The 22,347-nt window shown below is 62.9% G+C and overlaps 1 protein-coding gene across 1 annotated transcript in view; it reads right to left on the bottom strand.

Moving 5' to 3' along the window:
• The window catches only part of MAD1L1 (mitotic arrest deficient 1 like 1), a 171,098-nt gene that overhangs the window by 143,293 nt on the left and 5,458 nt on the right, over positions 1-22,347 (bottom strand). Inside the window, exons 3-9 of the mRNA XM_037057932.1 lie at positions 22,044-22,184; positions 19,753-19,932; positions 16,996-17,120; positions 16,085-16,166; positions 14,268-14,398; positions 14,014-14,128; positions 11,891-11,952 (exon numbers count right to left, since the gene is read on the bottom strand). Of these exons, the coding sequence (XP_036913827.1) occupies positions 11,891-11,952; positions 14,014-14,128; positions 14,268-14,398; positions 16,085-16,166; positions 16,996-17,120; positions 19,753-19,932; positions 22,044-22,184 (836 nt within the window). The remainder of the gene's footprint in view (positions 1-11,890; positions 11,953-14,013; positions 14,129-14,267; positions 14,399-16,084; positions 16,167-16,995; positions 17,121-19,752; positions 19,933-22,043; positions 22,185-22,347) is intronic.

Raw genomic sequence — 22,347 nt, 5'->3', positions numbered from 1 at the left:
TGAAAAGCATATGCAAATCCAACCATAATTAGGTTTAAAAATTCCATTTCATGGAACAATCAGACTTCAAAAAACTCAATTTTAGTTTTAATCAGATTTTAACAAGGATATGAAGTCCATTTCGTTTAGAAAGAGGGAAAACTGTGAATTTAACACAAAATGTATTCAAGCTTAGCCCTGGGAGATAATTAAATAAAATTAATTTGGCAAGAGCTGTCAGCAAATGAAAGCGCTCCAACCCGCAGCTGCATCCGCCAGGAACAAAAGCACCCTGACTGCACCAGGAGACCCAACGCTCTGCGCCCACTGGGAGCAAGTGGCTCCTGTTCGTGCAGCAGGGACAGGACTCCGAGGCGTGGCCCACAGTCAGGAAGCCAGGCAGCCTGGGAGAGGATGCGCTGGGGCAGAGAGGCCCACCCCCCTCAGCGGGGAGGCCCGCAGATGCCGGCCCCCGGCTCCCGTGCAGGCAGCCGGAGCTGGTCCCAGGCAGCCCCTGCTGCGGTGCAGCCAGCATGGGGACGACACAAGGTGTCCCAGCCGCACTCTAGTAGCCCCCTCACGGAAAGACCATCTTCCCTCCCAGAGGGGTTCCCCCCTTCCCGTTCTGACCCCCGAGCCTGCAACACAGCAGGGCGGGACCACACTCCTCTTGTTCTCGGCGGTGTCTCCAACTGGTGTCTGCCACACTGCCCGCGCTCACCAAGCTTCTGCTGAACAGAGTGGACAGGGTCACGGCACCTGTTTCTGGGACTCTCAGCTGCCAGAAGGCAAAAAGGAAACCAGCATTTTTCGACCCTGGGAACATGTCGGGAAGGGCGTTATCCTCCTGAATTCTTCCCAAAGGAGCTGGGTACCCCTCTGAGGCCTCCAGCCCACAGTGAGACTGCCTGCACACGGTGAGCCCGGTGAGACGGGACAACCAGCCAACGAGCCTCAGACACCAGGCCGAGCACTGGTCACTTGCAGGAACGACCTCGAACAAGGTCCTGTCCTGTGGCCAGAGTCTCCCAAGCAGGGGAGGAGGAGAGAATGTGATGGCCATGACCCCGTGTGTGCAGAGAGCCCCACAGCAGTCTCCAGGCACGTGATGAGAGCAGGCAGGGCTCCGAGTCAGCAGGCCAGCCCTGGGCCCCACGTGGGGGTTGGCACGCCACCTACTGCGGAAACCACATCCGACCAGAACCCGCCCTCCACTCGCTCCCAGCTCGTCCACAGCAGCCTCCCCACAACGAGGCCCGCGGTCCCGGCTCTGTCCCAGTCACCTCAGCTCCAGTGCAGAACGCCTACGGCCGGGCCGACGGGCAGGGCGCTGGTGGCCCTGTGCAGGGCTACAAAGGCAGAGCTGAGCACTGGCAGCGGGGCCCACAAGGGTCCCAGAGCCCTGAACACTCGCTACTGGACTCTCGACAGAGGAAAGCTGCCAGCATCTGCCCTGCGTCCGCCCTGTGTCCGCCCCAGGGCAGGTGCCCACTGCTCAGTCAAAGGGAAAACCGGCCGACTTACGTGGATGCAATGAGAGAAAGTGTTGGGTGGGCCCCAAAGCTCATTTCTTTGTTTCCTCACGAAGGAGGAAAGCACTCCAGCGGCGCTCAGCTGTCTTTAACTTCTTTTGAAACACTTTTGTTAGATTGTACTGTAACAGCTGTCATATCAGCGTGCCTGTTTTTAAAGAATCAAAGCTGGTGAATTCCTGTGCAGCCATTGCAACACTGAAGACGGAGGAAGACATGCAGCATTTGCAGCATACCACCCTTTATTTCAAGAAAGGTAAAAAGGCAACTGAAACGCAAAGAAAAGGCTTTGTGCCATGTACAGAGAGGGTGCTGTGGCTGACCAGATGGGTCAGAGTGCTGTGCGGGGTTTCTGGGTACTGCTGACGTTTTGGCCAACTAAGGCTTTGCTGGGGGCTGTCTCACACACTGGAAGATGTTTAGCAGCACCTCTGAACACTACCCACTAGAAGACAGTAGCGAGAAATAGCTAATACTCAAAATATATCCAAATTCATAAAGTTACTGGTGGAAATGAAAAAGGTGTCTTTTATTTTACAGAAGAAAACCATCTGGACTTTTTGGCCAACCCAGTAATTGTCAGTTACTGCAAGTCTTTGTACCCTGAGATGCAAGGTTAGAGAAGCTGGCAGCGACCCCTACTGGGCCATCTATGACACTGCAGCCAAGCTCTACTAAACAACAAAAATGCTCAAATCACAAGAAACACCAGTAATAGTTGCCAGTGGTTCTTCTCAAATAAACCCAATTTTCCAACGAAAATGAATTTAAAACGTGAGTTTTGACTTAAAGGCGCCCACTCTCAAACCAGCAAGCCACAACTTACCTATCGTAAGAGACGAGTGATACTGCGTTTTCTAACCAGAACCCTGATGAAGGCAGGAACACTCCCAAGACCTAATACAGTGAACTCGGGCAACACTGAAGCAGCAGAACCCAGAGGAGCAGAGCGGAAAACGGAACACTGTGTCTGGACACCTTCCACAGACACGCAGGCACAAACGGCTCCTACCAGTCCAACAGCGGGAGACAGCAGTGCTCTGAACCACCCCACAAGGTTGTTGTTACGTGCCTGCTGCCCCGCCCACTGTGGGAGGGCTGTTTGCTCCCTCAAAACAAGAGTAGTTGGCATATAATAAAAACTCAATGGCTGCCCTGGCTGGTGTAGCCCAGTGGATTGAGGGCGGCCTGCAAGCCACACAATCGCAGTTCGATTCCCAGTCAGGGCACATGCCTGGGTTGCAGGCCAGTTCCCAGCAGGGGACTCACGAGAGGCAACCATACATTTCTCTCCTTCCCTTCCTCTCTAAAGATAAATAAATAAAATCTTTTAAAAAAATCAATGACTAATCTTCTAGCTGAGCCGCCCCCATGAACAAGAGAGTACTGTGTTGCCGCCTGAGAAGTCTGATCTCCCCCTCCCAAGTAATGAAGGTTTCACTCTGTGTGGCAGAGCCCCCCCCCCGCCCCCACCAGAGAGTGAACGGAGAGGGAACCTGAGAGCCTACGAGGCCACTTGGCCCCAGCAAGGGCAGGGAGGCCCTCCGCACCGGGCTCGGCTGGAAGGCTGCGGTCTCAGAGGGCTGTCGGGCTCCACCCCTGCAACGTGCCCGGTGCCGCAGGGGTGACTGGCCAGGCGGCGCCCCTGTGAGCACCAGCACAGGCCCGTCGGCTCGTGAAGATGCAGGGCCCAGCTGCACAGCACCACGAGGCTGGCCAGACGGACGGAGCTCGTGGAGGGCTGAGCCGCCGAGTGCCGGGACCAGCCAAGTCAGCCCGCAAAGGAGACACGAGCCCACTGGATGACCGTGGCCACTGAGCTCCTCTTGAAGCCTCCGGTCCCCCCTCCGCCCAGTGGAGGTAACGCCCTGCTTTGCCCACTGAGGTGGGAAGAAGGACGCGCGAGTCCCTGAGCGTGAACAGGACTCGCAGGCCCTAGAGCGATGCTCGGGGATGACCGTGGCCTGGGACGGAGCGGTCCTGCCGGCCGCACGAGGCCTCTGCAGAGCAGGGACTGGCCTCCAACCAGCTCCATAGCCGCTCATCAGCCACACTGTCCGGAGCAGAGAGACGCCGTCTGCCCCCGCCGTCGTCCAGACCCAGCAAAGACAGACCAAGGCCTATCTCCAGCTCAGCCGGACGCGCCCACAGCACCGGCAGCCTCCCAAGCCTAATGCAGCATCCACTCTGCTGTCGCTGGGGAGACCGGGAGCCTGCGCACTGCGAGGCCAGGGGCTGCGCTGTGACGCTCCGCATCCCCAGAGCCAGCCTGAGATCTGGCAGACCGCTGGTCCTCCAATCAGTGAGCAAGAAACAAATACGTGAGCAACATTTCCCCAGCCACAGTTCTGCCCACAAATACCTGGGGTCAGGAGGGCACAGGCCACTCTCCAGAAGAGGAAACAGAGGACAGACTGGGAAGCACCTGACCTTGTGCAGAGATGCACTCCTAAACCCAAGGGCCTCCAGGGAGGGAGAGCTACCACCTCTGTGCACTCTGACAACCCCTACAGCCTGACTGCCACCCCCGACCCTCCGCTCACAGCCACTGCCAAAAACTGACAGGGTGCCTTCGCCAAGTGGGGACACCACCACCCCTGCCCCAGGCCCCTGACTCAAAACCTAGCCGTGAGCCGGACAGTGCATGGGCCCCTGTGGCGGAGGCGGGCGGGGGGGGGGGGGGGNGGGGGGGGGGGGGGGGGGGGGGGGGGGGGGGGGGTGCTGGGGAAGGGAGGGGCCCAGTTCCTCAGCGTGGCTCAATTCCAGCAGAGTCTGCTCCTGCCCCTTCCTGACTCTGCCACCCACCCCACGCTCTCTGGCTAGAGCCACCTGGAACTACGGGACACCTCGAAGCACGCAGAGCCCCCCTGGCTGTGTGTGTCTGCACAAGCCGCTGCCCCTGCCTGGCACATGCTCCCGGCCTGGAACAGGGCGAGCGTCACCCGTGGCAGGAACTGTGCCTGACACACCCGCACACTGACTGTCTCCACCAGGTTCGAGCTCTCGAAACCTGCCCTGCTCACCAAGGCGCGTCCTGTGCAGACTGGCGCACAGGAACTGCACTCCCGTCAGCACCAGGAGGGACCCCTGCCCCAGACAGGAAGAGAGGTGCTCTCCATCCCCCATGCTCCCCCGGGCACTCCCCTCCCCTCCTTGAGAGCACGCCGATGCCTTCTGGGCTTCCACCAGGAAACCGCACGTCCCAAACCTCAAGTCTTCGCTACTCCTGAACAGACCTCCGTTGCCGGAGAAAGAGCCGGCTCCCCGACTGTGTAAGGCCGACAACTCCGGGTGCCCCGCATGTCTGTGGCCCACTGCAAATGCTCGGGGATGTGCAAACACCCCGAGGGCCAGCAGGATCGGAAGGAGGCCGCGGGAGGCCTGACTCAGCCCACTGCCCCCACCCCCACGCACAGAGCCACGCCCTCTTCCCTGCCGCAGGCTGGCGGGCGCTCTGTGGCCCACTCCGACCCCTCCAGGCCCCTCTACCTCCAAAGACACTAGTAGGTGACAGAAAGGCAAGAAGGTCCAAATGGTGCAGACGAAGCACAGGCAGACCCAAAGGAAGCCGGCGTCCCTTCTCCCCGGAAGCTGGGCGCCCATGTCTGCACCTGAAGCTGCGTCACAGCAGAAAGCCACTCCAACCGTCATGAATGAAGACAGGCTTCTCAGCACGGCCCCCAGGACCACCTGGCTGTCCTCCCTGCACCCTGGCCAGCCCCAGTGGCCTCAGTCCTGCCCCCCACCGACCCACTGTGTGTCCTAAGTTGCCCCCATCCTCCTCCTGCCCCTCGGGCCTTTGGCAGAAGCTGGCCCCTCTTCTCCAATAACGCAACCCTTCAGTGTGCCGCCTGCCCTGCCACACCCCACAGCACCCCCTCCTCCATGAGGCCCCCGGAAGCTCCCGGGGCACCGGGCACCTCTCTCCTGGCCCTGGCTGCCCCTTCACACTGCTGCGTGGTTCTGAGAGTGTGTCCCTCCCAGGGGAGTGAGGACCACGTGCCAGGGTGGCTACACCCAGCGCTCCGCCACCGCTCTGGACGGCCCTGCCTCGGCAGGCCCCCCCTAGCCCAGCACGCATTCCGCTCCTGGGATCCCCAAGTCAGGTGTGACAGGACAGACATGGGACCTGCAGCAGGGAGAATGTGCCGGAGCCCCAGTCCCAGTCCAGGGGACAACGTGGCGTGGAGCAGAGGTGTTCCGGGCCGTCCACAGGCAGGACCAGAGGACGCACACTGCCCACACCACAGGGGGGACGGCTGGTCCACAGGGGGCGGGCCTCCTGGTGCTGATGGGCACATCCCTGGTGCCAGCAGCTGGGGCGACATCTGTTTCCCTGGAGGCGAAGCTTTCGGCACCCGGGGAAGGAGGGAAGGAGACCGTGTGTCCTGTCACCCGGCCTGCACTCGCTCTGTTCACAGCTCAGCACAGCCGTGTCCCCCGTGAAACAGACCACAGCCAACTATGACACTTTCCAGGAGCTCTGCAAGCGCATCCAGGAGCCCTGGGCCTCTGGTGGCCTTGCGGACCCCCAGCCTCAGATGTGAGGGGTGGCCTCGGTGGCAGCCACACAGCCACTACAGAGTGCCTCCTGAGCAGGGCTCTCGGTGCTGACAGGGCAGCAACGCTGGTGGGGCATGGGGGACAGACGGGACACGTGGGGGCACCAAGTGCGTGTCCACAGGAAATGCTAGGGGCCTGGTGGCTGCAGAGGCGGGAGCAGGCCCCGCGTCCAGCTGTCGTGTCCGTCTGCCGAACCAGGCGAGCCTGCCGTGTGGTCCTCAGCGGCCATCATGCTCACACACTGAGACCTCTGCAGCCACGGAGGCCAGAAGGCGCAGACGCGAGATGCCAAGCCGAGACCTGGGCCCACTCTGGCCTGCGGGACAGGGGCCGTCGGGAGCAGCCGCGGTCTCTCAGCGGTCTGGACAGACGCGTTCACTCCAGCCCAGCCGCTGCGGTCCAGGACCTCTCCCCAAGGAAACGCAGACAGCGGCTCCCACCCCCAGGGGCACACAGGACGCTGGGGACGCTGGGGAGGTGGCACCCGCCAGAGGCGGGCCGATCCCAGCCCCCATCCTGACTCTCTCAGACTCGGACTCGAGGAGGCTGCCAGCTCAACCTTGGCTTTCAGTGCACCCACCCCCTCACAGGGTGGCTGGCCGCTTCCAGTAGGGACAGGCACCCACCTTGGTGCAGCAGCCCCAGTGAAGGGACGGGCCAGCCTCATCTGAGGGCCAAGGAGGGGCTGATGAGCAGTTGGTCCAGACCCGGCACCCAGGACACCGGGGAGCCACTGTGGCAGCAAGGGAGCCGCCACCAGCGCTGTGACGCTGCCACCAAGTCCAGGGAGGGTCTTCTGGAACGCTCCTCTCACTCCCTGCAGTGCCCAGGACCTGCAGCCACAGCCTGCTCTGAGCACACAGTCAGGTGGGCTCTTCACCGCCCCACCTCCTCTCCCCCGCCCCCCACTCCGCAAAGCAGCAAAGGTGAGGGGGCAAGCGCAAGCCTGTCCGTGCGGCGCCCTGCATAGCTCGCTGCACAAGTGCGCCGCTGCAGAAGCGTGCCCGAAACCCCCACGGGCCCGGGAGACGCGGGGCTGCAGCTGAAGGAGGACAGCAGCGGGAAGTGCTGGGCTGCACTTGCTGCCGACCCCCTGGGTCACAACAGTGTGGCGAAGATGGGGGGCCTTGTCACAACAGCCAGAAGAGACCCCTCCCGGAGTCACCACAAACCAGACACAAACGCCCGAAACAAAGCGGTCAGATGCACCCCCCACCCCCCAGGGGCCTTTGTGAGACGCCCGGGACGCCGGGCGCAGGGCTCCAAGACAAGCGCCACCCCTGACTCCCAGGTCTCCAGACTGAGGGGACCAGCACGGAACTGACCCCACTTCCACGGGAGATGGAGGGTGGCTGTGAGCCACACTGGGGAACAGCTGCCTCCCGTCCAGGGGTTCCCAGCCCCACCTCAAGGCTCCGGAGCAGCAGGGACCTCAGCACCGCACTGCACAGGGCCGCAGGCCTCCTCGGGCCCCAGGCTCCAAGAGAACAGCTCCCGGTGAACGTGACTAGTGACCCGGCAAGAGAGGTACACAGCCAAAACCAGGAGGCTCCTGCACACAAGACCAGGAGAAAGGGCCGGGCCACAAGGACCCCCGGGCAAACTCTCCTCCACTCCCCCTCCCCCAACCCCAATGCCTCCCAACAAAACCAGCCAAGGCCAATGGAAACAGACCCAGACGCCCGACCCCAGGCCAGGGCAGTTGGGAACTGCCAACACAGTAACCAGGGTGACGAAAGGGTCCCGACGGGTCAGCAAGGTCCTTCCTTGGCAGGAAATGATGCACACCCCCGCTGCGGTCCTCCTAACTGGCCTCCCACATCGGAAGCTCGTCCCCCCGACCTGCCAACGGGCTCACCTCCAAACGTCCTGAGGAAATGTGCAGGTCAGCACTTGTCAGTCCCCAGCTTTCACTTCAGGTGACAGGGCAGCAGTTTTGGGGCCGGGGAGAGCCTCAGGGCCAGCAGAGCCTGCCTGCCTTGCAGCCTCCCCTGCCCAGCACCCCCTGCAGCCCCCAGAGCCACCCAGCCTGCACACACACCAACAGGGAGCCCACGCCCTCCCGGCCCGACTGCACAGAGGGGTCGCAGGAGGGGTGAAGCCAGGGGGCACCCAACTGCACAGAGGGGTCGCCCTGCCACAAGCCGGCTCCTTTAGAAAAGAGACAGGGGAGACTGGGGGGGCACACACACAGCCCCCACCTGCGACCAAGGGCCTGCCCACACAAGTGGCTAGGGAAGCTTCTGGGAAACCGAAGCACTGGAGAGCCACGCCCCCTCCCCCCTCGGTGCCCCCCGCCCCCCCGCAAGTGGTTACCTACTAGCCATCACGCCCCCTCCCCAGCACGTCTGGGCTCTTCGAGATTTAAGAAACCCCAAACTGGAAGCAAGGTGACCTCTCGGCTGCCCTCCCGGGCCCATTCATGCCATCTTCAGGGGTTGGGTCCCTGCAGGTGTCCCAGCAGAACTCTGCTTCGGTCCGGGAGGCCACGGCACCCCATGCCCCCAGGAGAGGTTGTGGTGCCGTCCACAGAGGAGCGCCCAGGCAGGGGCACTCAGCCCAAACTCTGCCAGCTCACAGAGCCAGGACCTTGGGGGTTGCACAGGCAGGGTAAGTGACAGACCACAGGCACCCACTCCTGAAGGAGCAAGCCTGCTTGGTTCTGAGGAGGAAGGCCCAAGGAGACCGGCCGTGGGCCAGGAGGAGCCGGGGACCCAACCCAGAAGCCCAGGCGGACCAGAGAGCCACTCCAGGACCTGAGGCTCCAGGAGTTGAGGCTTCAGGAGCCGGGATCACCAAGGGGGAGTGGGGTGCGCCACCTAGTGGTGACAGCTCCAGAAACCCAGGGGGCACTGGGCACAGACCAGAGCCCAGGGTCCTGACCACCTCCAGTGAGTGGTCTTAGTCCCAAAGTCATCCAGGTGCCTTGACTCAGGGACGAACAATGCAAGCACACCAGGCCAGGCCTAAATGCCCAGCAGCCCCTCGAACCCCTGGGCTTCCAGGGCATCTCCTGGACCCTGACTTGCGGCTACCAGCTAGAGCCGGCTGATCATGCTCCGGGGTCGTGGCTCCCCGAACTACCACACAAAGCTGTGTGTCCACACACACCCACACACAAACATGGGTCTGCATGAGAAGAAAGTCTGTACTTGCTAGACACTCAGAGAGACCCACGATCACCGGTGAGAAACCAGTCTTCTAGACAAGCCCTCCACTCACAGATGTGGGAGCAGAGGCATAAAGAGATCACACCAGCCTGGCTGCTGTGGCTCAGCGGACGGAGCACCCACCCGCAAACCAAAGGGTCACTGGTTCGATTCCCAGTCAGGGTACATGCCTGGGTTGTGGGACAGGTCCCAAGCAGGTGGCATGTGAGAGGCAACTACTCCTTGATTTTTCTCTCCCTTTCTCCTTCCTTTCCCCTCTCTAAAATAAATAAGCAAAATCTTTACCAAAAAAAAGACCATGCACGCAGAGGTCAGAGGTCTGCCCACCTTCACAGGGTCCAGACTGTCGTTCCTGCTGCACTGACCCCACCAAGGGGCGGGGCGTCCAGCCCCGCTCCTGGCAGATCCCGCCTCCAAGCAACCAGACAGCAGCACCCTCAGAACACGCCCCTCCCAGAACAGAGCCATCTCGCCCATGACGTCCCTCCTGCGGGGCCCCACACTGCACAAGTGCCCCCAACATTCCCAGTGTCCTGTACCCCTCTGCCCGTCTCCCACCCCCGACTGAAGGTCACGAAACAGGGGCTCCACCAAGTTACCCTTCCTGCTCAGAAATCTCTAAAAACTGCCCAAAAGCCAGCAAAAAAAGATAGCATCCCCTCCTCAGCAGTCACCCCAAGACTCCAGCCCAGCAGCAGGACAGGCGGACCCAGGAGTCTGCATCTGTGTTGCCCTCTCCCGGTGATTCTGGCGCTGGCCACACTCAGGGCACAAGTCTGAGACCCAGTGCCGGTTATACACACCCACACACACCCACACACACCCACACACACTGAGGCAGAGCATGAAGTGCCAGAGGTGAGGCCTGCCACGATGCCCAGAGGGGACAGAAAAGGTATGGCAGAGGAGCTGCGGTCCCCAAGGAGCCCCAGAGGAGGCCCAGACACAACCCGCCACGGAGCACAGGAGAGAAACCCTGCCCTTCATAGGGGCCACAAGGACACTCCACCCTGCCCCCACCAGCAGGCAGCCCAGGCAATCACACGGCAGCGCTAAGTGCGAGTGCACACGTGACCCCGAAGGCACCGGGCCCAGAGCACTGCCTTCCCTCCCAATGGCAGGAAAACCCACCTGCGAGGCATCCAAGAGCTGCCGCACTTCCTGACCTGGCCTTGGAGCCCCAGGGCCAGCCTGGCCAGAGGCAGAGGCTGTGCACGGCCCTGCTGTGCTGGTGGCCCGCTGGACACTCAGACGCTGCAGCAGGCGGGCCTGATCAGGCACATGCAGGCCTCTGATCTCCTGCCCGAGAAAGAAGTCACGGCGGTGCCTCTTCTGACGCGTCTCCCAGGGAGCAGGGGGAAGCTCTGCGGCGAGCTAATAAGCCCCGAGAACAGGAGGAAGCACAGAACATCCAGGCCCCGCTGGGCCACCCTTCGTGAGTCAGGGCTCCGCAGGTGGAGTCCTCTGTGACTCAGAGAGGCAACGGGAAAACGAAGAGGCATTTTCAAGTGAGGGGCGGCAGCGTCAATAATGCCCATTGGCACGGCCACTGGTCCCGACCAGCAGTCCCGCGGTGTGGCCACAGGACACCTCTTTACAGAAGCTCTCAGCACTGGCCCAGTCTCGGGAAAGCCAGCTCCCACACTAAGGCCTTAAAGCCACACGAGCAGACAAAACAACAGAAGGCTCTTTGAACGCCCCAGGCTGCACGCCCCAGGCTGCAGGGTCTAATCCAGAATGATCTACCTTCCACCACACGCCTCCCAGACCCGAGTGGCCAGGCAGTGACCAGGCTGCTGAGGCAGGCGGTCTGCAGGGGTTCCAGGCAGAGGGGCAGCTGCCATGGCACGACGCTGGAGAAGGAGGGGCCCTGCCCACAGAGGGCAGGCGGGGTAAAGATGCCCACCCTGCCCATCAGAGCACATGAGGCCCAGCTCGGCCGCTTGGCTCTGCACCCAAGAGGGCCGCCCACCATCCCCTGGCTGCTGCCCAGCTCTGCACCCTGCTTCCCTCGCCTGCATCAGGCCAACATGGGCAAGCTGAGGAGGCTGCTGCATCGGCCTGCCCAGGACAACAGTCTTCTGTTTCCGTGTTTTCATCCACTACTGCCCATCACAAGCACCCAATGGGAACAACTTCCCCCAGAAGCAATCGCATCCTCAGTACATACAAAAGGAAGTCCTCTGGCAGAACCCAATGAGGCCAGCCAGGCAAACACCTGCCACCGCCCAGCTATAGACGTGCAGGCTGGCCTTCCAGCCAGAGTCACGCACTGTCAACTCGGTGTCACATGCAATGGGCCTGCCGACTCACCCGCAGTACTCGGGTGGGGCCCGGGGGTCCGGCGGAGTAAACGTGTGGCATAGGAGGGACAGACTTCATGCCATGGCCCACTGGTGGCCAGTCTTGGTCAGCTAAGCCACCTTGGGCAGGAAGAGCTGGGCCAAAAGCACCCCCTTCTCCTTTGGCCAGCCCAGTGCACCCTGGGTTCAGCCCTGTCCCTGCCTCCACTGCTTAATGAGGGTGCCCCGAGGACTCAGGCAGGGAGGGCACTGGCTTCCTCAGCTGCCAGGGCCTCTGCTGCAGGGCTGGGGGCTGGTGTGCAGAGCGCGCAGGGGACACCGAGGCACCAGTGCCTCTGCCTACCTGATGCTCAAGCCCGTGGTCTGGTCCAGCCGCTCCCAGCTCCGCAGCTTCGCCAGCAGCCTCTGAAAAGACAGGGCAGATGGAGCGCAGAGCAGGTGCCCTGTTGCCGCCTGTACAAGGGCTCCACAGCCCCCCGCTGCCCTGCCTCGCCCCTCTACCCTGCTCTTGCCCACCCCCCTGCGCCCACGGACCCCCACACCAGACCTCATCACACAAAGCTGACAGTGATACGGATGGCCAAGCCTCCCACCCTTCGGGGACCCCATCCCCATCTCTGAGCCGAGACCCAGAGACGCTCAAGTCTGCTCCACAGCAGACACCTGAGTGGCACGCTGCATGCAGACACCTCATTTGTCCCTGGTACCCGCCCCCCGCAGGGTCCCAGCAGGCTGCAAGGCCCTCGGGTGGGCAAGGGCATAGCCTCCCGGACGGCCCGCACTCCCCTGGACCCACAGGGAGCCGCCACCTCTACCCAGTCTCCCAGATGCTCTCAGGACACCCAGCTGAAGAGCAGATAGACTGAGCCCTAGAACCCAATGCCTCCCACCTGCCAGGCAGCCCAGGCCCTGTGGCCCCACAGCAGGAGGAAGGCAGCCCTGAGAACGGGGTGCAGGGAGCGCCCACCCCTGGCCAGTGCAGCCTGCAGGGGAGCTTGCCCACATGGACCCTCCCCCAGGGAACCCTCCAGGGCTCACACCCCTCTAGAATGTAACCACGGTGAAGGCAGGCTCCAGCCTCTGGCTTCCTGCCCCTTTACCCAGAGCCAGGCGCAGCGTTCTGAACGCACTCACCCCGTTGCTCAAGTGCCTCCTGTGCCCGTTAGTGCCAGGCATGGCCTGGTTAGTACTTTCCTCACTGCAGCCAACACTGTCATTCCTCACCATACAGGTGAACAGAGAGATTAAGTAAGTTGCCTAGGGTCGCCCAGCCAGTAAGCACCCAAAGCAGGACTTAAAACTAGGTAATGTGATTCTAGAGCCAAAATAGTAACCAATCTCAAAATAAACTCAATCCAGCAAGAAACTGCTCAGTTCCAGGACCATCTTTTCAAGCTACAGTCCTGGCCTCGGAGAGAGGAGCTCCGCTTGTGCCCCATGGGGCCTCAGGCTGGCTGTGGGCCTCCTCCTGGGCAACGGCCACAGTCCGGCAACAGAGGACGCAGGGACCAGCAGGGCCTCAGCGGTATGGTGGTCGGAGCGCTTGGTACCCTTCGTACCCTTCAAAAGGGGTGGCCGTTCTTACCAGACCCCAGCACAACCAGGGAGAAGTGACACAGTGTGTGCCAGATGGGCCAGAGAGGAGAGGCCATGGGGTACGGCCCCAGGGAAGCCACGCAGAGGGATAGAGACCCTGGGCCAGGGGTCAGGGGGCCTAAGTTTTAGTCCAAACTCACGAGCACTGGGCAAGACAGAGCCTCCCTGGGCCACGGGCACCCCCACCCAGAGGAGGGCGGGGCGCTGCAGCACTGGCGCCCCACTGCCTCCCCACCAGGCCGCACAAAGCGCCTGCCGCCACCGAGATCCCACCAGCAGACACAGGGAGAGGACTCAGCTTTGCGGCCCTTCAGGTCTGTGAGTGGAAACGACGACGTTTCAGTTGTCACTCTCAACGACGGCTCTTTAAGGCACCATCTGTAACAGTTGCCCTCCACCATCTCAGAGCCCTGAGCTGCAGAAGTCTGGCCTCCCAGGGCTAAACCACCGAGGCAGCAGGGCTGCTCTCCCGGGGGCTCCAGGGGAACCATCCACTTTCTCACCTTCTCCAGCTTCTAGAGCTGCCCACACCCACGGTTCCCGGCCCCCACCTCCCCCTTCAGCAGTGCCAGCCCCAGTGGGCCAGCCTGCTCACTGACATCGCCCCCCGCACACAACTACTTGTGATCCTACTGGGGCACCTGGGCTACCCAGGGGGTCGGCCTAGCCCAGGCCAGCAGAGAGGCACCCTCAGTTCTCCTCTGCCCCTAAGGAAACAGAGTCACAGTCCTAGGGACTGGGGCATGGCCGTCTTTGGGGACCAAGATTCTGCCCACCACTCCAGCAGGCAGCCTCCACGTCTCAGGGGACCAGCTGGAATGCTGACAAAACATATGGAGCCCCTGAGACAACGGGCACCCCCGCCCTCACCTCCTGCTCCAGCTCCAGGTCAACCAGGTTCTCCTGCATCTTCTCCTGGCGGCTCAGCCTCCGCTGCAGACCCTCCACTTCCTCCCGGAGCAGCCCGTTGGCGTCCCGCACCTCCCTGTGGGGGACGGAGACAGTCACACGGACAGCTGCGTGTCTGGGGGAGGACATGGGCCCCAGGGGCTGTGGGCTGTGGGCTGCATGGCGGCATGCCGAGATCCCAGGCAGGATGCGCCGCCCCCCAGCCGCGCCCTCACCGCAGGCAGGCGTTCTCCTCCCTCAGCTGCTTCAGCTCCCGCTCCACCTTGGGCAGCCGCACCAGCTCAGACTTCATGTTCTTCACAATCACAGCGTCCTGCTCCTGCAGGAGCAGCCTCTGCTCCAGATCCTGACGGAGGCCAAGGACAGGAGGAAGTCAAAGACTCCCACTGCCCCAGTCCCCTCCTCTGGGAAGCCTGTCCTGCTTGCACCGGCTGTGCCTCTGTGCCAGGCCTCAGCGTTCACTTCTGGGGTGGTGCCCTCAGCGCGGCTCAGCGCACGCTCATGTCACTTGGCGGCGCTGTGCTGCCCACAGGGGCAGGGACCTAGCACACGTCTGGCCCAAGGATGCTCAGCCAAGGCTCATGAACACACAGGCCAGTGAGACCTCCCACTCCCCTGGGCAAGGTCTGCTTCCGCTGCCCTGCATACACATGCAACATGTGAGTCTTCTCCCGGGGAGAACAGCCTTTCCCTGACACCCCCGCGCCCCCTGAGGACACCACGGAGACAGCTGGCATCCCTAGGGACAAGTCACAAAACAGGATAGGAGTATGACACCAGGATCCAATGAGTCAGTCACTCAACAGTCACTGACAAGGCCCATCCCTGCACCAGGTCCTGAGGCCCACAGTGGGGACAAGGTGACACAGGAGACAGAGGAGGTCTCTGCAAGGAAGGTCTGAGTGTCCAGGGCAGAGACAGTCGCTGGGCAGTGCAGGCCAGCAAACCCTGNTGGTGCCCTCAGCGCGGCTCAGCGCACGCTCATGTCACTTGGCGGTGCTGTGCTGCCCACAGGGGCAGGGACCTAGCACACGTCTGGCCCAAGGATGCTCAGCCAAGGCTCATGAACACACAGGCCAGTGAGACCTCCCACTGCCCTGGGCAAGGTCTGCTTCCGCTGCCCTGCATACACATGCAACATGTGAGTCTTCTCCCGGGGAGAACAGCCTTTCCCTGATACCCCCGCGCCCCCTGAGGACACCACGGAGACAGCTGGCATCCCTAGGGACAAGTCACAAAACAGGATAGGAGTATGACACCAGGATCCAATGAGTCAGTCACTCAACAGACACTGACAAGGCCCATCCCTGCACCAGGTCCTGAGGCCCACAGTGGGGACAAGGTGACAGAGGAGACAGAGGAGGTCTCTGCAAGGAAGGTCTGAGTGTCCAGGGCAGAGACAGTCGCTGGGCAGTGCAGGCCAGCAAACCCTGCAAAGTGGGCCGAGGGCCGCAGCCAGGGGGACGAGGGGCAGGGAAGGGTAACAGGACCACGTGAAGCAGTGAGGGCGGGGAGACAGGCCGGGGAGAGGAAAGGGTCAGCATAGCAGCCACAAGGGCACAGCCCATGAGAGGCCCGAGGCTAGAAGAGCGAGGGGTCTGGGAAGCGAGGGGGCAAGTGCAGGGGGAGGGGCGGTGGGTGGTGAGGCAGGGCGCGGAGTGCGGATGTCACTCTCCGGGCAGCAGGCAGCCAGCCCAGGAAGCTGCCGTCACTGTGCCCCGGCAGGCCCTCCCACAGGGCAGCAGGGCCCAGTCGCCCCGCACCGCGGCCCAGCGCACAGCGGCTGCTCAACCTCAGCCTTTGCCCACCGGAAACGCAAGCTTCCCGGGAGGACATGTCCCCCGCTCACTGTGGCACCTCAGACAGCTTGCAGGAGCCTAGCACGTGAGGGCGTGACCAGTGCAGACGGCACAGCAGGAACGGGCAGCGGGTGTCCCCACAGGCCACTGAGCGCACCCCCACGGGGAAGGAGGGCTGGGACCACCCCTCTGATGCCTCCGGCACATGGGCCAGGTGAAGTGCAGCCACTCACCTTGATCCTCTGCTCCTGGTCCGCCCTCACCTCTTGGCTGGCCTGGAGTTCCTGAATCTTCTCGTGGGCTTCCTGCCATTTTCTATTAAAGAGAAAAGTGGATCCCAGGCAGAATGTGGTGTGAGGGGCCAGTAGTCGCCCTAACCCTAAAGCTCTGCAGTGTAGACACACGCACACATGTGCACATCCACTCGCACACGTGTACACCCACCCATGTGCATGTGTGCTGCGAGGCACTCCCTCCAGGGACGGTCTCAGGACCCCGGACTCCAGCCCCGGCAAGCAGCTGCAGGGCCCACCTCCTCCCCGGACGGGGTGAGTGGGCGAGCCCAGACCCCCTGCAGACCCCCTCCCGCCGCAGCACCCCAGCACCCAGCCCCACAGCCGCTCGCGCTGCCACTGTGGCAGTTGGCACCAGTGCAGCCACGGCAAGGACCTGCTCCCAACTGTCCCCTGACTCTGCCACGTGGCAAGGACTCTTCCTAGACAGCGACTATGAAGACGAAGCCTTCTGAGGAAGGGCACTCGGCGTCCTGCCCTCGCCTCCGTGGGCTCCTTCGCACCCCGTGCAGAATGCAGCTCCAGTCCCGAACACCCTTTCCCACCCGGACCCCGGCCTCGGGAGACGTCCACACTGGCCTTCAGAACCCACTCAACCGCCATGCCTTCTCGAATCCCCCTCCACGGGCACTCCCTCGGGTTGTTCTCCAGACACTCAAGGTGCCGCTCTGTCCTGACACAGTCCTGTCCTCAGAGGCCGCAGGTCCGCCCCCAGAGCCCATGGCTCTGAGGGCTGTGGCACTCACGACCCTCGAAGACGGCGCACACACAGCTGGGGGTGCAGGCGAGCCCAGGTCCCCCACCAGTTAGCACAGGCCACCCCACCCCGCACACGGCCCGCACGTGCTCACCTGCGCTGCAAGTCCAGCTGCTCCTGCAGCTCCTGCTTCTCGGACTCCAGGCCCTTCACCTGCACCTCCTGGTTCATCACGCTCCACTGCAGCTCCGAGATCCTGCCCTTCAGCTCGCTGATGGTCTGAGAGCAGAGCAGACAGCCGACCCGAGCCCAGTCACTGAGGCTGCTGCACCGACACCGGTGAGCCTCCCACACAGAAAGGCCCTCCTGAGAGCCCACCCCCTTCCCCCTGTCCCGCTCCTGAGAACGGGGCCAGAGCCATCTGCTTCTTCAGAGAGCACGGCGCGGCCCGGCCCGCGCCTTGTCTCTCAGGAGCCAGCAGGAGAGGCGGGGGCGTGGGGACAACGGCTCAGGAGCCAGAACTGCGGCTGCCCAGGGTGAGCCAGGGCCTCATGCCTGTGACTCGTCAGCCACCCACATCCCGGCACCTCAGACCTCCACCAGTCCCCGCAGGTGCTGGTCCCCCACACCCAGCTCTGGCCTCTCAGCCTGGACTCCTTCCCTAACCTGACGCCACTACACCGCTCCAGCTGAGTGCCACAGATGCCACCTGGAAGCCGCAGCCAGGAGACCCCCACGAAGCCAGACACTGCGGACTGAGGCTGTTCTCAGGGCAATGCCAGAGACACGCAGGTGAACAGGAGCTGCCAGAATGCCACAGCAGAAGTGCCCCCAGGTGGGAAGTGGCCCGAAGGGACAACCCCAGCCCAGGGAGGCATCCTGGAGCACAACCTGGCCCAAGACAGCCAGTCCGCTGAGCACCTGTGCCCACCAGGCGGCCTCTAGAGGCAGTGTGGCCGTCCTGGGGGACAGAGCAAGCCTGCCCTGCGACAGGAAGGGCCAGCCTGCTCAGCGGCACCACATAAATTGGTGTGTGGGAGGCCGCCACGCCAGCCCCAGGGGCCAGAGGTCAGCAGAGGGCCCCTGGGAGCAAGGGTGGGAAGGTGGGCCGAGAACGGTGCGGCAGGGCAAACGGCGCCTGGCGGCCCCTGGGAACCCCTCCACAGACACGGCGGCCACCATGCTCGTTCCGCAGTCCGAACGGGGCCCTGTGTCCGATGGACACCGCCACCCATGTCCACCCAGGAGGCCGGCAGGACTGGCACAGGGCCGCGTCCCACGCTCCACCGACCTGCATGGCGTGCTTCGTGACGACAGAGCCCGCCAAACTGGGAACCAAACAAAATGGAGGCGCCAAACCATGCTGACCACAAACACACCCTTCGAGAAGCCATCCTGACCCTGTCAACACACATGGCACCTGGCACTGTGAAGGCCACCGGGCCAGACAGGTGCTATGGGCGAGCCGGGCCGTCCCCAAGAGGGGCCCAGGGCGAGGGAACACAGGAGCCAGCACCCGGGGAGAGGCGAGTGCAGCGGGAGTGTGGAGTTGCAGCTTCAGGCTGAGCGACGAGGGAGGGCCTCCCCGAGGGGGTGGGAAGATGCGACGTTCTCGGGCCTGCGGGCCTGCTGGCCACGACGGCCCCACGCTGGGCTCCGCTCAGCATCCTCTTTGCAGCCTCTGTGGTGAGGGGTTCCCCTGCTGCCCTTCACTGAACCAGGGGCTCCCACACCTGCTGCCAGGACACCAGTCCAGGACGGAGCACCGGCAAGCACTCCAAGCGCAGAGGGCGGCTCGTCCTGAGGTCGATCCCGGCCCCCTCCGGCCAGCGTCCACATCAGAAGACAGGTGTGGAAACAGCCTCCCCCGCTCTCCAGCACTGCCGGGCACAGACAGGCTGGGCCTGCCCGGACGCTGTCACGCAGACCGAGCACCAAGGACCCGCAGCCTCCCCCCAGCAGCTTCGCCTTTTCCCCGCAGCACAGAGAAGGGGCAGGCAAGGGCAGACAAGGTCAGACAAGGCCAGTGTCCCCCAGCATCAACGTGCGCGCTGCTTCTAAAAGGCAGGCGACCCTCGCTGATGGAGCTGGTGGGGACACTGCAGTGTACCCGTGCTCTGGTTTCAAAGGTGCTCCCAGGCACTACCAGACCCCCACTCACAACCCCAGAAACACACACTCACGGGCCAGTACCCGCCCCTTCTGGGGATAAAGGTAGCTGTCCCCAGAAAGCTCTGCCATCCGTGATAGGAGAGACCACAGCAGAACCAGACCCTGGAGTGGTGGCCAACAGCACAGCGCAGAGGCTAGTAGCAAATGTCACCACCGACACGCTGTAGCTGGGGCCTGTAGGTCCCCACTCTGAGGAATTGCCCCAAATAAAATAATTCAAGAAAAGGGGCCCTGGCTGGTGTGGCTCAGTGGATTGAGTGCCAGCCTGCAAACCAAAGGGCTGTTGGTTCGATTCCCAGTCAGGGTCCACGCCTGGGTTGGGGGGCCAGGTTCCCTGTAGGGGGCATGCGAGAGGCAACCACACACTGATGTTTCTGTCCTTCTCTCTCTCCCTTTCCCTCTCCCTCAAAACAAATAAGAAATCTTAAACTAATTCAGGAAAAGCAAAAAGCTGCACGCGTTAAGCTATCTGCTACACCCACATCTGTGTATCAGGGCGTGTGTATAAGAAACAGAAGGGTTTCAAAATGTAAATGGCTTCGTCAGCCACTGAAAATCGCAATTACAGCCACTACAAAAAAGTGTGCAACCCACTCGCTGAAAACCACAGAAGGGAAACTTAGTGTCTTTACTACGACGATGACGACGACGACGACGATGACGACAACGACACGGGAACGAGAGGAAGGTGCGGAGCGGCACACAGAAAGCCCCACAGCTGGGTGGTGGCGGCCCTCACCGTGCTGGCCTCGGCCAGGCTGTCCTCCTTCTCCCGCAGCCTCTGGCTGGCGGCCTCCAGGCTCTGCTGACACAGCCTGCTGCGCTCCAGCTGCTCCTTCGCCTTCTCCTCCGCCTCCGCCTCCCGCTCCTGAAGCTGCCGGATTCGCGCCAGGAGCTCCTGGTTCCGGTCCACCTCCCGCTGCAGAGAGGGGAGGACCTGGTGAGCACCCTCGGGCTGGAGCAGGGTGATCCCACCTGCCCGCCCTCTCTCCCTCTGGCCAGGTCCCCAGCCCAGAGAAGGTGGCCAGGAGCCAGGAAAAAGGGGACGGCACAGGGCTCTCGCCCAGGGACCCTCCATGGCACTCAGACGCATCACCCAGCGTCACCGGCTACCGTGACCATCTGCAGGGAGAAGAGGAGAGTGAGAGCCCCAAACGCAGGCCCGACCTTGAAGAGGGGCCTCCGAGCTCTGGCAGCGCAAGCAGCTTCCACTGGACGGCACGCAGGCTGAAGTCACGGCCCGCGGCACGTCCCGCCGGGTGAGGACCGGCGGCCTACAGACAGGACAGCGGGGCCCAGGGCCCCCTTCTGCCACCAGGGTACCTGACCTCCTGTGAACCCGCAGAGGCAGCCTGTGCTGGCGAGGACGGCCCAGAACTAAGACTCCTCACCCTGGTGCTCCCGGGCTCACAGAGCTGACTCAGCCACTGCGGGGGCCACTTTCAGCCCGAGGAGCAAAGGGACTAGGAAGTGGCAGCCAGAGTGCTGAGGGCCAAGGCAGAGAACCCCAGGGCCGGGGAGCCAGGCTCTGCTGACCTCTGAGCTCCCACCAGAAAGCAGAGCCACAGAAGCGCCCGGTACCCCTGGGGCTGCCTCACTGAGCACAAGAGCTGACACCAGGACCTGCGTGCAGCCCAGCCCCTCCCTGGAGACCCTGCAGGCAAGGCGCCCACTCCAGGCAGAAGGAGGGTGCGCTGGCTGCTAGGGCCTTCTCTGCACCTCAGAGGACAGGATGCGGCATCTCTACAGGGGCTGCCGGCCAGGCCTGAGCACACATGGCGTGGCCCACCACCGCGCCGCTGGGTGGATGGGTGTCGCCGTGCAGGAGGGCCGAGACTCCCCCCCACATCTTCCCCACCCACTGCCACACTGAGAACCCGGAAGAACCGCTGGCGCCGTGGCCTAGGGCCCCCAAACAGCGAGGGCCCCAGGGGGAAGCCCAGTCAGCCCTCACCCACGGGCAGCCCCAAGAAGGACAGCCATGTGACCCACACTGGCTCACATGTCACGGGAACTCCTTTAAGATGCCACAGCCTATGCGGGGCACTGGAGATCCAAGGCCACCAAGACAGGCCCTGTCCTCACAGGACACGTGACCCAGAGACTCTCCCACAGCTCCACAGCCCACACCTCTGCCTGACAGCAGGGACGCACCACCGACCCTGCAGTTCCACAGTGCAAGGGCCACCTCCCTCCCTCTCATAATGGTACCCCTCCCACAATACCTCCCTCCCCCTCTGCCCGTCCCCATCCCCAAGACCATGCCTCCTAGGACCACCCAAGACATCAAGCCCCACCCCACAGAGAATACCCCTCGGAGCAGCCCCTGGACCAGTGGCAGGCACAGCAGCCCCAGACCACAGTCTGGGCTCCGGAGCCCACACAACCCGCCACGGCCAGGAGCCTGCAGGCCGGGTCCCCTCGTGCAGCAGCACACCCTGAAGACCCCAGCTCCCCTCACAGGGCCTAGGCAAGCAGGAAAACGTGCCCGTAAGGCAGTAACAGGGCCAGACTTCCACCCTCAGGGCGGCAGCACAGGGCCGGGGCTCCGCCTGCACCTTAGAGCATCTCCTCGGCTCGTCTGCTCACTGAGAAGCCTGCAGAGTACCGCAAATCGAAGCCAAGGAAGCACCAAGTGAAAATCTGACGCCTCTGGGTTACACAGGGGCTGTGCCTCCCCATCACACTGTGGGGAAGCCAGGGCCATGCAAAGCAGCCCCGAGATCAAGGCTCTGTGCTCAGAGGCCCTATAACCACTTGAGCAAGACCCAGCCTGGACCCAAGACCCCTGTGCAACCAGTGACTTTCTAAGCCTGTCACCCCGTGCCTCCTGGTGATTCTGCCAGAGCAGCATCCAGTTCCACGGGAGGGGGGGAGGCCTGCCAGCACCCTGCCGCCTCCTCAAGGAGAGGGCACACAGCTGCTGCCGGGGCCCGGGAGGCAGGCCCCGCAGACGGGGCAGAGCGCCCACTCCCAGCCAGCCCAGCTCCAGGTTCTCGGGGTCCTCAGGAGCTGGCTGGCGGAACCCACCTCGTAGCTCCGGGCGCTGGTGCTGGCCGCTCGCTCCAGCTCCACGCGAGCCCTCTTGTGACTCAGCTGCAGCTGCATCTTCTCCCGCTCCACCTGGATGATGTGCGACTTCGACCGGATCTGCTCCGCTCGCTCTTCCAGCTGACCAGGTCATGCCCAAAGGAGAGACAGAGGCCTCAGCAGCCACGCCCCACAGGTGAGCGTGCCACCCTCACCCCCAGGACACCTGCTCCCAACCGGGCCCGCACTCAGCCCCAGGGAAGATGAAAAAAGCTGGGTCCCTGGCTGGGCAATGGGTGTGGGA

The sequence above is a fragment of the Sturnira hondurensis genome, unplaced genomic scaffold (assembly GCF_014824575.4).
Source record: "Sturnira hondurensis isolate 20B ecotype Veracruz unplaced genomic scaffold, ASM1482457v3 Scaffold0009733, whole genome shotgun sequence".
Taxonomy (NCBI): domain Eukaryota; kingdom Metazoa; phylum Chordata; class Mammalia; order Chiroptera; family Phyllostomidae; genus Sturnira; species Sturnira hondurensis.
Note: the sequence above shows the minus strand (reverse complement) of the source record. Positions and strands in the feature narration are given on the sequence as shown.